At 38.2% G+C, this 16,283-nt stretch overlaps 1 protein-coding gene across 5 annotated transcripts in view; it reads left to right on the top strand.

Annotated features, from left to right (window-relative positions):
* Positions 1–16,283, top strand: part of RMDN2 (regulator of microtubule dynamics 2) — a 168,093-nt gene that overhangs the window by 12,902 nt on the left and 138,908 nt on the right. For 3 of the 5 annotated variants that reach the window (XM_063695953.1, XM_055377726.2, XM_019021195.3), the window contains exons 1-2: positions 10,732–10,884; positions 11,522–12,493. The exons of the other annotated variants lie outside the window; for them this stretch is intronic. In XM_063695953.1, coding sequence (XP_063552023.1) covers positions 10,868–10,884; positions 11,522–12,493 — 989 coding nt within the window. In that variant the 5' untranslated portion in view covers positions 10,732–10,867. Of the gene's footprint in view, positions 1–10,731; positions 10,885–11,521; positions 12,494–16,283 lie in introns of those variants that run through there. 5 annotated transcript variants of the gene reach the window in all.

Here is a 16,283-nt window from a genome sequence, read left to right as displayed (position 1 = left end):
TGCTTTTTTTTAGCTTTCCATTTGCTTTGTAAATCTTCTTCCATCCCTTTATTTTGTGCATATGGGTGTCTTTGCATGTGAGATGGGTCCCCTAAATACAGCACACCAATGGGTCTTGACTCTTTATCCAATTTCCAGTCTTTTGATTGGGGCATTTAGCCCATTTACATTTAAGGTTAATATTGTTATGTGTGAATTTGATCCTGTCCTTATGATGCTAGCTGGTTATTTTGCCCATTAGTTGATGCAGTTTCTTCATAGTGTGGATGGTCTTTACATTTTAGTGTGTTTTTGCCGTGTCTGGTACTGGTTTTTCCTTTCCATATTTAGTGCTTCCTTCAGGAGCTCTTGTAAGGCAGGCCTGGTGGTGACAAAATCCCTCAGCATTTGCTTGTCTGTAAAGGATTTTATTTCTCCTTCACTTATGAAGCTTAGTTTGGCTCTATATGAAGTTCTGGGTTGAAAATTCTTTTCTTTACGAATGTTAAATATTTACCCCCACTCTCTTCTGGCTTGTAGAGTTTGTGCAGAGAGATTTCCTGTTAGTCTGCTGGGCTTCCCTTTGTGGGTAACTCGACCTTTCTTTCTGGCTGTCCTTAATATTTTTTCCTTCACTTCCACCATGGTGAATCTGTCAATTATGTGTTTTGGGGTTTCTCTTCTTGAGGAGTAGCTTTGTGGTGTTCTCCGTATTTCCCGAATTTAAATGTTGGCCTGTCTTGCTATGTTGGGGAAGTTCTCCTGGATAGTGTCCTGAAGTGTGTTTTCCAACTTGGTTCCATTCTCGCTGTCACTTTCAGGTACACCAAACAAACGCAGGTTTGGTCTTTTCAGATAGTCCCATGTTTCTTGGAGGCTTTGTTCATTCCTTTTCATTCTTTTTTTCTCTAATCTTGTCTTCACGCTTTATTTCATTAAGTTGATCTTCAATCTCTCATATCCTTTCTTCCACTTGATCAATTTGGCTATCGATACTTGTGTATGCTTCACGAAGTTCTTGTGCTGTGTTTTTCACCTCCATCAGGTCATGGTCATTTATGTTCTTCTCTAAACTTGTTATTCTCATTAGCAATTTCTCTAACCTTTTATCAAGGTTCTTAGTTTCCTTGCATTGGGTTAAAGCTTGCTCCTTTAGCTCGAAGGAGTTTGTTATTACACACCTTCTGAAGCCTACTTCTGTCAATTCATCAAATTCATTCTCTGTCCAGTTTTGTTCCTTTGCTGGCGAGGAGTTGCCATCCTTTGGAGGAGAAGAGTCGTTCTGGTTTTTGGAATTTTCAGCCTATTGGCACTGGTTTTTCCTCATCTTCGTGTATTTATTTACCTTTGGTCTTTGTTGTTGGTGACCTTCTGATGGAGTTTTTGCGTGGTCTTCCTTTTTGTTGATGTTGATGCTGTTGCTTTCTGTTTGTTAGTTTTCCTTCTAACAGTCAGGCCCCTCTTCTGCAGGTCTGCTGGAGTTTGCTGGGAGTCCACTCTAGACCCTGTTTGCCTGGGTATCACCAGTGAAGGCTGCAGAACAGCCAAGATTGCTGCCTGCTCCTTCCTCTGGAAGATTCATCCCAGAGGGGCATCCGCCAGATGTCGACTGGAGCTCTCCTGTGCGAGATGTCTGTTGACCCCTGCTGGGAGGTGTCTCCCTGTCAGGAGGCACAGGGGTCAGGGACCCACTTGAGGAGGCAGTCTGGCCCTTAGCAGAGTTTGAGAACTGTGCTGGGAGATCCGCTGCTCTCTTCGGAGCTGGCAGGCAGGAATACTTAAATCTGCTGAAGCTGCGCCCACAGCCGCCCCTTCCCCCAGGTGCTCTGTCCCAGGGAAATTGGAGTTTTATGTGTAAGCACCAGACTGAGACTACCGCCTGTCTTTCAGAGATGCCCTGCCCAGAGAGGAGGAATCTAGAGAGGCAGTCTGGCTATAGCTGCTTTGCAGTGCTGCGGTGGGCTCCACTCAGTCTGAACTTCCTGGTGGCTTTGTTTACACCATGTGGGGAAAACTGCCTACTCATGCCTCAGTAATGGTGGACGCCCCTTCCCCACCATGCTGGAGCATCCCAGGTTGACTTCAGACTGCTGTGCTGTCAGTGAGAATTTCCAGCCAGTGGATCTTAGTTTGCTGGGCTCTGTAAGGGTGGGATCCACTGAGCTAGGCCACTTGGTTCCCTGGCTTCAGCCCCCTTTCCAGAGGAGTGAATGGTTCTGTCTCGCTGGTGTTCCAGGTGCCACTGGGGTACCAAAAAAAAAAAAATTCCTGCAGCTAGCTCGGTAACTGCCCAAACAGCCACCCAGTTTTGTGCTTGAAATCCTGGGCCCTTGTGGTGTAGGCACCCGAGGAAATCTCCTGGTCTGTGGGTTGTGAAGACTGTGGGAAAAGTGTAGTATCTGGGCCAGATATCTCTGTCTCTCATGGCAAGTCCCTCACAGCTCCTCTTGGCTAGGGGAGGGAGTTCTCCGACCCCTTGCACTTCCTGGGTGAGTCAAAATCCCACCCGGCTTCACCTCACCCTCCATAGGCTGCACCCACTGTCTAACCTGTCCCAATGAGATGCACCAGGTACCTCAGTTGGAAATGCAGAAATCACCCTTCTGCGTTGGTCTTGCTGGATGCTGCAGACTGGAGCTGTTTCTATTCGACCATCTTGCCTGGGAATCCTCATGTTTTGCTCTTATAAACTATGCTTTATTGAACACTTTCCTTCATAATTCCTTAGGCATATGTGGAAGAATTTCTTGAAAGTATACATTTGAAGTCCTGAGTTATAGACTAACTATATTATTATTATATATTACTAAATTATTCCTGAAAGTGTACCAAGTTACCATCCTATGAGCAGTATATGAGAATTCTTATCTTCCCATACAAATTTTTATATTGTCAGACTTTTTAATTTTAGCCAACCTGATGAAGATGAAATCGTAACTAATTATTTTTCAATTTGTATTTCCCTGAAAACCAATAAGATCGAGCTTTTCATCATTCATTTGCCATTTAGTCCTCTCCTATGAATTTCCTTTAAAAAAAGAAAAGTGACATTAACATTTGAAGTCCCCTTATTCATTCAGTGTGAGTGTCTACTCTGTGGCAGGCACTGTCTGAACTCTGGAGATCTAGCAGGGAACAAAGCAAAGTCTCACAAGTAAAACAGATTTTTTAAAAGAAAATCTAGCAAGATGGTAAAGAGTGATGCTTTTGGCCTTTTAGGGTTCTATTAACTAGAACCCTAACAGCCAAGAAAAAAGCAATAAGTGCCAAGCACCTTTCCATCCTGCAGCCAGATGCTAGACCTTCCTGGGCAGGACTTGCTAAGAGATTGAAGCCACTGCCAGCATGAGCAGCCATCCACATGCCACCCATGAAAGGAACTGCTAAAGGCTGAGAGAAGCATTTCTCCCTGGAAAGTTGTTTGCGTTCTGGGCATCCCACTAGTATGTTTATGAAGCTGGATGCTGTGGGAACAGATGCCATTGCTCAAGCAGAATGTGTAGCATGGGAAGAGAGAAGAGAGTGGAGTACAGAGCTTTCTGGAACCAGTACTGAAGGAGTGGACAAAGGTGGGTAAGCCTGAAAAAGAAGATAGATGACTGGTCAAAGCAATGAGCAGGGAACCAGAGGACAAAGGTGTCACAGAAACCAAGAGAGGACAAGATTTCCAGAATAGTGGTAAAAAGCCACAGGTTTTAGAATCATTCTGACCCAAGCAGGAATCCCGGTTCAGCCTTTAACTAACCATGTAACTTCACTTCTCCAAACCTCAATTTATTTATCTTAAAGTGTGGTTAATAATGCATGTCTCATGTTGTTTTAGATGCTAATGAAAGTTGAGATAATAAAGTTGCTTTGCGTTATGTCTAAAATAAATTCTTTTAAAAAATGAATTGTTTTATAAATTAGAAGGAAATGATCAGATGTATTAAATGTACTAGAACAGGAATTGGCAAACTTTTTCTGTAAGAATTTTAGGTTGTATATTTCATGAATCCTTCATTGCACTCCATTCTATTATATGTGCATTTTTCATGTTAAACTGCAGTTAAACTTTTCCCCTATCCTTCTAAATTAACTTTGCGAAGTTGGAGTGTAGTCTTTTCCCCCTTAGGCTATGTGTTAATTGAGGCTTTTTTTTCACCCTGACTTTATAATTTTTAGTACACAATATTGCTACTCCCCATATCTTTGCTCTGCACAGTCACCTTGCCCCTCCCCCACACCTAAGAAAAAAAGATGGTCATATGGTCATGCCAACAGGTGAAGTGTATAAGGTGTCTGCATATTTTGTGTAACTTCAGAGTTAGATTGAAATTACCAGGCACAGATTTAGGCTTGTCATTTTGTTTACACATAGGGGAAAACAATTCCATTTATTAAACGTTTTGTGTAACTGTACCACCCAAGTTTTGCCAAGCTGAAAACTTGGACCTCTCCTATGTAGTAACTTTTTAGTTTTAGTTTTCATAACCTGGAGATGAGGCCGTTGTTTTTGCATGATGTATGTAGTGTCTCATAACTGGAGTTTGCTTTAGTTTTATAGTATCTGTACTCCTTGGATTTTTCAAGAGTTATTTTATAAACAGGTGATGTATTTCTCATTGAAAACACAATTTTAAAAAACAGCCAATCTCAAAAAAAAAAAAAAAAAAAGAATTTTAGGCTCTGAGGACCATACAGTCTCCGTCTCAAAACTCTGCCATTGTAGTGTGAAAGCAGCCATGGGCAGTATGAGTATGGCTTCATTCCAATAAAACTTTATTTACAAAAACAGGTGGTTGGTAGATAGGCCCACAGGGTGTAGTTTGCCAGCCTCTGAACTAGAAAAATACATTTAACAGTAGCCTTTCACTTCTAATGTGTTTGGTCAAGTAAAATAGGGACTGAACTGTGTTTACCGGATTTGAGACTTAGGAGGTCACTTATTGAGAAGCTTTGCAGGAGAAGTTGCTGGGTAGTGATAAGTACAGAAACCTGATCTAGGCCTGGACAAATGAAAGAGAGGTAAAGATTTGGACACCAGAAGAGTAGACACTTATTTCAAGGAACTTGACTTTAGATGGAAGGAGGATGTGTAATTAAGAAGGGGTATCAGGTTCAGAGAACATATATTTTATGTTTCACTTTTTGTTTTTGTTTTCACCTGAGAGATACTTGAGCGTATTTATGGGCCACAAGGAAGAAGCCAATACAGAGGGCAAGAGTAAAGATGCAGGAAAAGAGCCTTTTTAAAAAATATCAAAAACAAAACAAACGAAATAACCTATGAAACAAGGTGTCACCTGACCTTTTTAGCAGCAGTACACCTTAGGTATTAGGATAACGTCGAAGAAAGAATAGTATCACTTGCAGACTCTTGGGAAACTTTATTAAGCTCAAGATAGTATCTGGTAACATGGAAACTGACAATATAAAGTAGCATTGCTGCCCCTAATAAAGGAGTAAGTACTAGCTTGAAAAGGTTAAGCTCTTCTCTACATTTTGTTATTTTCCTAATCAGTGTCCCTGTTACCATTAAATCTGTAAATATAATAACCTATAGATTCTTAAGAAAGACAGAAAGAGCACATTTGCAGATTCATTCATTTCTAAAACAAATGTTTTCTGAGCAGCCACTATGAACTATACTCTTGTAAATGAGTACAGTGCTAACAAAGCCCTTGCACTCTTAGAGCTTACTGCTATTGGTCATGGATTCCAATTTGGACACATTTGTCTTCGGAAGTCTCATCTAGTGATCTTCCTGTGCCTTCTTCAAAACTTGAAGTGTCCAACATCCATTCACTCTACCAGCACATCTACAAATGAATCTGGGTACCCCGATACCTTGGCACCAAGAGTAATATTTAGATTTCTACAAGTCTCTAATGCCTAGTACAAATAGATACAATATATACAAAATCAAAATTACAGATAAAGGAAAGAAAAAGACCCCAGTTCTGTGACTACACAGGTATTACAGAAGAAAATGGAAGTCATCTCCATCAATACTTTTTTCCAGATCCTGTCCTAAATGTTTTATATTTATTATCTCATTTAATATACACATTAACTCTGAGGTTTTAGACACAAGGCAGTGGAGTCTGGGAAAGATTAGTCAACTTACTGGTACGGGATAGAGTCTGTACACTTTACCACTCTGCTGCACTGCCTCTCGCCTTACTCATCCCCACTTAAGAAAGTACACGGTGTCAGAATGCTCTAAAACAGTATCCTAGGGGGAATAAGATGAAGGTGTATATGAAATACCTGCTGAATTCAGACTTGACCTCTCAAGGTGAATACTCATGTATAAAACTCACCTCAATTCCATTTGAATACCTTTTTAAGCCTAACCTAACTAAGAAGGCACAGGTGGGTTCAACATACTGTATTTGGTTAATTCTAAGATGAACATTTTTAACATTTTAAGACTCAAAAATCAAGACATATCTTACCATCAATTAACAGTGTTATAGAACTGAATCATAATTTTATTGGCAACAATTTTTTCTTTCTTACACTTGATGGTGTTTCTGACTCTATGAAATAGAAAGTAGATACCTTGGTGGGTGTAGGGGTTGGGGGTGTAGGGGGTTGGAAGTTGAAAGAGTTCCTGCCTTATAACTTTAGTTTTTTTCAGGGAGGGTGGACTGTAGGCCATCTTTTAGGGTGGAGGTGAATGGACACTGACACATTTGAGGAAGAAGGGTAAGATGCTTTATTTTTCTCTTCCCTATACTACCCCTCTCCTGTCCTCTATCAATTTATGTGTCTTAGGACTTTGACCTCCTTAAGAATCTGCACTAATATGTTTACTGTGGTGTTCCCAGTGCTTTGCACACTTTATCGTTTAGCACATGATACATTATCATGAAGTATTTGCATTAATGATGAATGAACATGTGAAGGAAGAAAGTCTGGAAGAGCAGGTGTGGAGAGTAGAAGAGGGAATTAACTAGAAACATTAATAAGGATTACCCAGGAGGTGGTTGCCCCATTTGAGATTCAAGACTATATACCAGTCTTCACTGTTGGATGATTCTTTTTTTCAATAGTTATTGCCATTTCATATATGAGAGTAAGAACCCTGGTGATTGAATTGATCCAGATTTGGGGATTTTTAGGGTGAGCTTCATAGAGAGGCAAAAGGCTGAGGATGTAGAGAGTATAGAGAAGAAAACAAATTATCTAGTGTTGCTAGAATGCATATGTACTTGTTGACCTAGAATATATACTTATAGTTTTCATTGTTTCAAAACTTGTTTTTGCATCATTTCAAACCCTTGACTGTGTCCTGTTCTATATTCTTGACTAGAATGCCTTTAGTAACTGCTGTCTAGTGAATTTATTTTATTTTTTGAAATTATTTTTTTAATTTTGATTTTTGTAGATTTAGAGGGTAAAAATGCAGTTCTGTTACATGGTTATTTTGCGAAGTATGAGCTTTTAGTGTAACTATCACCCAAATAGTGTACGTTGTACCTGTTAGGTAGTTTCTCATCCCTCACCTCCTCCCACCCTCCTGAGAAGTCTCCACTGTCTGTTATTGCATGCTCAATGTCCATGTGTACACATTATTTAGTTCCCACTTATGATTGAGAATATGTAGTATTTGACTTTCTGTTTCTGAGTTATTCAGTGAATTAATTTTAATAAACTTCTTTCTCTCATAATACATGGATGAGAAAATTCTGAAAGTAGAATTTCTATAAAATAGAAATTTAATATGTATAAAATAACCAACATTTGTGCTAAATTCATTAAAAAAGCCATACTTTTTCTGCCTCGCAAGTCACATGCAGACAGCCGTGTCATCTGAGTAACAAACTACAAACAGGGAACTTATGTGGAGAGTTTAATGTTGTAATGAAAGGAAATACAACAGTTAACCTGGTGCTAATTTAAAAATGAATATTGCTGTTACTGTCCACAATCAGGCACATTTGATAAACTATAAAAACAACTAAATTAATGTAATGAATTGAATAGTTTGTATTATTATTGAAGAATAATACTACACTCAGATCAGCTAAAGATGTGCATTTTTCAGTAGCTGAATTCAGAGTACTTCACGATATTTGTTTTGAATAATGTGGAAAAACTTAAATTTGTCAATTCAAGTTAACTCAGTCAATTTTTAGTTTGGGGCATGTTCTTTGTGTTAAGGATTCAGTCCTAGTCAGGGTTCTCCCCTTGTGCCTCCTACTTCTCCCCGTGTGTAATATAGATTCTCTGAAGAGACTTGTCATCTAGGTACCAGGAGGGGGACATTCAGTCCTAGTATTGTTCACTGTCTTTTCTAGACTCCAGCTTAGATAGGCAGCTGCTGTGAGGTATCTCAGAAGACGCTTCTGCCTTGACTCTGGGGGTCGTCATGACCCGTATGTTCTGGAACGGAGCTACTCAAACTGTGGTCTGTGGACCAGCAACATCAGCATCCAGTCTTGCCTGTGAGAGTGTGGGAAATGCATGTTCTTAGAACATACCCTGGACCTAGCGAATCAGAATGTCTGGGAGCAGTGCTCAGGAATCTGCATTTTAAGAAGCTCTGTGGGTGACTCTTATACACCCTAACATTTGAGAAGCTTTGTTCTAGAAGATTTTCTAACATCCACATGAGCAATCATGATGAAATTTTTGTTTGAATGAGTGGTAATTATGGTTACAGATAAACAAAAGGTTCATTGGGCACAGTGAGTATAATGATGGAATATTGACCTAGGTGAGAATAGAGTGGCTGTTGTAGAAAAGGAGGAGGGTTGGGTGGCCATAGGGCATGATAAAAGCAGAAGGTACCTGGGGTCATGGAATTGATAATAAAGAGAATTGGGAATGAATTGAAGGACGAACATGTTTTAGATGCTTGTTGTTTTAGATGCTTAGATAAGGGGTTACTATTTGCTTTTGGGCTAAGTCTAATTTTGGTTCTCTTAAAAAGCCAAAAGGAGGCAATTTGCAGACATTTCGAGGGTTAGGTAAGTTCTTCACCTAGAACAATATTAAACAGCTTCTAGATATTTCCTGTACTGGTATGAGATTTCTTTGCTGATGTCTGAGCAGATCTGGATCTTCTTCCTCATCCCCCAAATGCACACACACCTAAACACCGTTTTTTGTGTCTGCATAATCATAGATTTGCTTGAATAGGGTCAGGGGAGTGATCTGACCTCTTTATTACCTTGACTGAGCAGCAATGATTGACAGTGTTGAGATTTAGTTACAAATAATTATTTCCTTTGGGGTAGCTCAGTGAGCAGATGCTTCTTTTAGAGGCCATTGGTGGGAGTGTTAAACAACAAGCTGGCCCAATTTTTCAAAGAAAAATTTTTTATAGAAACTTTATAAGCATTACGTATTATGTTCTTGCAATGTGCAAAAGAGATCCTTTTGGAAAATGACAATCAGACCTTAGTGTGGCTTAGGAACAAAAGACAGTAGTCTCACAAGAGAGGGAAAATGTAATAGATTGCTACAGAGACAGACAGTCCTCCTTGGGCTTCTTGTGCTCCCAGACATCTTGCTACATGAGCCACACATGTAAGGCCCTGATCATTCTTTATGTGGGCCATTTTTCAGGGTTCTGGTGAGCAACCTTGAAGAATGAGTTACTGTTTCCCTTCAGGACCAAGAGCAGGTTTAGCAGATTTGCTTACTACTTGCTATAGAAGTGGTAGATCATCTAAGCTCAGCGTTCTTTCCTGTAACACAATCCACTGTGAATGCAAGTGTCCTTGGGCCCTCTGCATTGCCCCTGTGGCAATGTGGGACAAAGGAGAACTGATGTAAATGTCCTGGTGATTATGCTGCTTTGCTATGCTGTAAGTGACATAAGTCTTCTGTCTCTAACCCAGGAATCTCATGTCTTCTGCCAGCATCCATGATACAGTAAGAGATTACTTTATTAGTTTGTATGTAAACTAAAATCAAATTACAAATCTGACCATTGTATGGTGAACGTTAGAGAGCTTTGGGTCTCTTAGAAGGAATTTGTTCAAGGGTTTCCTGCAGTAGGGTGTTAGGAAGGGAGCAAAGGCTAGAGGCAGTAGTAGTATTTAGGATCAGGAAATTGCGCAGTAAATAGAAGTATTTGAGGGGGTGTTTCATGTCATAGGTAAGTATACACATACACGTATACCTGTTATGGGGACAGTAGCCCAAATTGGTTTAGATAAGAAAGGACAGTGTTTCCTTTCTGATAACTCTATTAACCTTGCATTTAGGTGAGTATCAGTTGTTCTGAGGAGTGATAAATAGTGCCACAGCATATCCCCGTAATCTGTGCAAATGGCCCAAGCAGTCAGATGGCATACTTTACTGCCAAGGTGGACGATGCTTGTTTCCTTTGTGGTGGCAATGACATTTGCTACTTATTAAACTTTTTTTCCCTTCTCAATGTATCTTTAGGCCAAAGACTCTAACATTTGCTTTTCCGTATCACTGAAGGATGCAAAAATCTGGGGTAAAGAATGTTCAAGTGAAAGAAGAAGGAGTTAGTAGGACAGGGGTGTGGAAGGCAGCTGGTGAGAGAGATGGTCCAAGGTGAGAGAGATGGTCCAAGGTAAAGGATTGTACAGCTGTCATATATGTTATTGTCCTTATCCAGCTGTTTTCCCACCCCTGGATTTGTTGGATGACTCCTCCAACAGTGAAGGTAGAAACACATTCCACAGCCATGTGAATTCCAACTTCGGAGAAAGGTGAGCTACAGAACAGTTCTAACATAAACTGATGTCATGAGATTCTAGAGTCTGCTGTCATCACATTCTGTGTTATTGCCGTGTTAACTCCACATGCAGCTTGAGCATTCAGTCTTCTGACCTGTTCCACCTATACAGGGCATTTTATGGCTTAAGGATGACGGCCTAGAAGGGAAGGGAGAGATTTACTTTGGATTAAATTTACAATGGGAAAGTGCTTAAGGTAAGCCTTAGAAAAAAATTTCAACATGTGCTAAAAGAACATTGAAAATATTCATAAACCAAGCTTTAGTGCTGTCCTTTGTTTCCCATAATAACTGGATATTCTGGACTGTCCAGATATTCACTTGAAACATTCTCCCCAGAGAGATTGTGCTTCATCCATGGTTAATATTTTAAAATACAATTAGTCAACAGAATATAAGTTTATTCTCCTTAACTCCTTTAAATACAGTAGTTAGTAACCTCCAACAGATATTGTGGTTTATTACCTTTAAAACCAGTTCTATCTTTTCCTTTGGGAATCTTTTTGTTCTGGTATCCTTGCATATGTTTCCCCTGATCTTTCTTTCTACCTGCTTCCCTGATTTTTTCAACTTCTCTTCCCAAGGTTTAATAGAGTGGGTAGGTACTGTGTAGGTAGAGATAACCTCTTAGACTCCCGCATTCTTTTGGGTACATCTATGTGACCATTAACTTAAGCTCCCCTATTATTCTTATTCCCTGCTGTTTTCATATTAGTATGGAAACAATACCAATTGGTGGACACCAAAAGGTGGATATTATTCTTCAGGAGGCTTGGCAGGTCTCCACTCTGCTCCCTATTTTTTTTCCTCATTTGACCCTTTTCTCACCCTTAGCTGCTGCAAAGAGGACCAGAGCTTCCAACGATGTTCTCCAGAAGATCAAGTTAGTACAGACGCCCAGCATCATGGAGCCTCTTCTGTTTCACAACCAAGTATATCTCTTGGTCATAAAACATCTTATTCCCCTGTAACACATAAAGTCAATTCAGCCAAAGCAAGTAGAAGGTTATTATCTGTATCAAGTCCATCTTTCTCTGAAAGAAGATGTTCTTTATTTGTTGGATTTCAAAAAAGAAATGCTTCCCCTTACTGGCAACAAAGTAGAGCTAACTTTGATTCTGAAGAAGACACAAGCTTCACTGATTTAAAATCTTCCTCAGGCCATTGTGGTAGCTTTATGTCCCACAGAAGACGTTTCTCATCCCGTAAACTAAGTATAGTTTCCTATTACAAGAGTGCCATTTTTTTTGATCCTCAAGCAAGTGGCCAGAATGTGTTTAATCTAAATGAAATCGAAATCTTTTCTAAAACTTCAAGTAATACTGATGCTAAAAAACATATAACCATCTCTGCTCCTGAATATAACACTAAAACTTTTAAGAATTTTGAAACAAACACTACTTCTCCAGCCTTTGGGAACACTATTGATACAGCCTCCTATCAACAAAGCACATCATCCTTCTTTTCTCTTGCAAGTGATATTTCATCTCCCGATCAACAAAATGGAATTGCCACTGATATTCAACAAAGGGGCCAATTAAATTGTAAAGATTTAAAGGATTTCCTTCATCCTGGTCCTGAAAGTTACAGCACAGATCATTCTCCAATCATGATTCCACAGCATCCCTCTCAAAGTGGAACTTTCCCATTCCTCCATAAAGCTGGATTTTCTTCATCTTATAAAAATTCTGGTTGCTTTATCCCACCTCAAAGCGAATTAACTTCAGGCCTGTTTGAAGATGAAGACTTTGCTGTCTTGTTTCAAGATGAAGACAGATCTTCACCTATTGAAATTCCTAAAATAAGGTCACCTCAGACTTTACCCTCTCTTAGAAGGGCACCTCAAATAGTTTTCCCACCAGTCACTTTCACAGTCTGTAGAATTCATTTCTCATAACTCCCCTTTCCTCACCAAGCTTCACTGCATTTTCTGAAAAAGATTCCTACGTTGCAGTGTAAATTTAATTGCTGTAGTTTTGAAAGTTAGTTTACTGATGTTATTGGAGTATGGAAGTCAAAGATGATTTTGTTTCAAGCTTTTTTCAGATGTACTGCTTAAAGATGGGCTAATCTCAGATTTCTGGGTGACTATTATAATACTTTTGTGGTCTGAAAATAACATCAAGCCTTGCTGTATGGACTTTCTAAAAGTAATACATTCTTTGAGAGTTTAGTATCCCCTTTTATCATACTCTAATCATTAGAAATAGTATTCTTACATAATCTCTAGAGCTATATTCATCAATTCACACATTTTCATATATATCAGCCTTGCTAGCTATATTTCTCATGCCTGATGTTCCACTGACAGATAATGTTTTTATTAAGAATCAAATTAGAAGTTAAAAATATTATAGCGGAATATGTAGAATATTTAGAAACCAGATATTTTAACTAAGTAATTTTAATACACATTCATGTATGTGCAAATCTGGGCATTCAAGGAATTGTGAAATCAGGAAAAAGTATGTATATTAGTCTCCCAAAATTTTATTTTTAAAAATGAATATTTTTCATTTTTTTCCCATTGTATTAACAAAGACTATTATAAAGTATTTATCAAAGTAGCTAATGAATAAAAATGCATGTAAGCAATTGAAAACATTTAAGTTAGAATACAATTAGATTTTGTAGAGGAAAGGAATTTGCATTGTTTCTAATTATCCTAATAAAATGTCCCCCAAATTTATTTCATGGGGCTAAGATGTTATTTTTACTTTTGTGGTTTTCTCTTCTTCTTAGCATGTGTCTTAAAAAAATGGCCTTTTGATTTTAATTTTTAAAAATTGTGATAAATATAACATAAAATTTACTATCTTAACCATTTTAAAATGTGTGTTTCAGTGACATTAAGTACATTCACATTGTTGTGCAGCCATCACCACCATCCGTTTCCACAACTCTTTTCATCTTGCAAAACTGAAACTCTCCACCCATTAAATAAGAACTCTCTGCTCTCTCTCCCTAGCCCTTGTCAACCATCACTCTACTTTATGTCTATGATTTTGGCTACTCCAAGTACCTCATATAAGTGGAATCGTATGGTATTTTGTGACCAGCTTATTTAACTTAGCATAGTGTATAATGTCCTCAAGCTTCATCTGTGTTACAGCATATGTCAGAATGTCCTTCCTTTTTAAGGCTGAATAATATTCCACTGTATGTATATATCACATTTTGCATATCCTTTATCCACCAGTGGACAATTTGGGTCACTTCCATGTTTAACTATTGTGAATAATGCACTATCTATGAACACGTGCGTGCAACTGTCTGTTCGAAACCTTCCCTTCAGTTCTTTTGAGTATATATCCAGAAGTGGAATTATTGGATCATATGGTAATTATATTTTAATTTTTTGAGGAACTACCATATTGTTTTCCATAGTGGCTGCACCATTTTACATTTGCACCAGGAGTGTAGAAGGATTCCAGTTTCTCCACTACCTTGCCAACACTTATTATTTTGTTTTGTTTTTTGTTATAGTAGCCATCCTAATGGGTATGAGGTGGTATCTCATTGTGGTTTTTATTTGAATATCCCTAATGATTAGTGACATTGAACATCTTTTCGTGTGACTGCTGCCCATTTGTATATGTTCTTTGGAGAAATGCCAATTCAAGTCCCTTGATCCTTTTTTTTGAATCAGGTTGTTTGTTTTTTTGTTGATTTGTAGGAGTTCTTTATATATTTTGGATATTAACCCTTTAAAAAAGATATAATTTGCAAATATTTTCTCCCAATGTGTGGGTTGCCTTTTTACTCTGTTGATTATGTCCTTTGATCCATAGAAGTTTTAGGTTTTGAGGTAGTCTAGTTTATCAATTTTTTCTTTTATTGCCTATGCTTTTAGTGCCATATCCAATAAATCATTGCCAAATCCACTGTTGTGAAGCTTTTGCATTATGTTTTCTTTTAAGAGTTTTGTAGCTTTAGGTTTTATATTTAGGTCTTTGATGCATTTTGAGTTAATTTTTGTGTGTGATGTTAAGTAATGGTCTTACTTCATTCTTTTATATGTGGATATCCAGTTTTCTTAACACCATTTGTTGAAGAGATTACCCTTTCTCCATTGAATGGTCTTGGAACCTTTGTCAAAAGTCATGTGATCATATATGTGTGGTTGACTTCTGGGCTTTCCATTTTCTTTCACCAGCCTATACATCTGTCTTTACACCACACTGTACCATACTGTTGTGGTTACTGTAGCTTTGTAGTAGGTTTGAAAATCAGGAGGTGTGAGACCTCCAACTTTGTTTTTATTTTTCAAGATTATTTTGGCCCTTTGGGGTGTCTTGGAATTCCAAATGAATTTCAGGATAGATTTTTCTGTTTCTACAAAAAATATCATTGGGATTTTCAGAGGGATTGCATTGCATCTGTAGATTATTTTGGGTAGGATTGACATCTTAACATTATAAACTTTCAAATCCACAAACATGGGATGTCTTTCTATTTGTATCTTATTTAAAATCTTTCAACAGTGTTTTGTAGTTTTCAGTGTAGGTTTTTCATCTCCTTAGTTAAGTTTATTTCTAAGTATTTTACACTTCTGATGCAATTATAAGTGAAATTATTTTTTTATAATTCTTTCCAGATAGCTCATTGTTAATGCATAGAAATACACCTGATTTTTGTATGTTGATTTTCTATCCTGCAACTTTGCTGAATTTTATTAATTCTTATTTTGTGTATGTGTGTGAAATATTTAGGGTTTTTTTCTTAACTAAAGATTGTGTTGTCTGTGATCAGAGGATACTTTTGCTTCTTCCTTTCTAATTTGGATGCCTTTATTTCGTCATCTTGCCTTGTTGCGCTGGCTAGGACTTTTAGTACTATGTCGAATAGAAGTGATAAAGAGCACCCTTGTCTTGTTCCTAATCTTAATAAGAGAGCTTTCAGCCTTTCACCATTGAATATGATGTTAGCTGTGGACTTTTCATATATGGTCTTTAATATGTCGAAGCGGTTAATTTTTATTCCTAGTTTGTTGAGTGTTTTTATCATAAAAAGGTGATAAATTTTGTCAAATGCTTTTTCTGCATCAATGGAGATGATCATGGGTTGTTTTTCCCTTCATTTTGTTTATGTGGTATTGATATGGTTTGGCTGTGTCCCCACCCAAATCTCAACTTGAATTGTATCTCCCAGAATTCCCACATGTTGTGGGAGGGACCCAGGGGGAGGTAATTGAATCATGGGGGCCGATCTTTCCTGTGCAATTCTTGTGATAATGAGTAAGTCTCAAGAGATCTGATGGAGTTATCAGGAGTTTCCACTTTTGCTTCTTCCTCATTTTCTCTTGATGCCACCATATAAGAAGTGTCTTTCACTTCCTGCCATGATTCTGAGGCCTCCCCAGCTATGTGGAACTGTAAGTCCAATTAAACCTCTTTTTTCTTCCCAGTCTCGGGTATGTCTTTGTCAGCAGTGTAAAAACAGACTAATACAGGTATATTACATTGGCTGATTTTTACATTGAACTTCCTTGCATTCCTGGAATAAATTCCATCTGGTTGTGATGTATAATCCTTCTAATGGGTTGTTGAATTCTGTTTGCTGGTATTTCATTGAGAATTTTTTTGTCAGTATTCAT

The sequence above is a fragment of the Gorilla gorilla genome, chromosome 12 (genome assembly GCF_029281585.2).
Source record: "Gorilla gorilla gorilla isolate KB3781 chromosome 12, NHGRI_mGorGor1-v2.1_pri, whole genome shotgun sequence".
Classification (NCBI taxonomy): Eukaryota; Metazoa; Chordata; class Mammalia; order Primates; family Hominidae; genus Gorilla; species Gorilla gorilla.
This window is presented reverse-complemented; position numbering and strand designations above follow the sequence as displayed.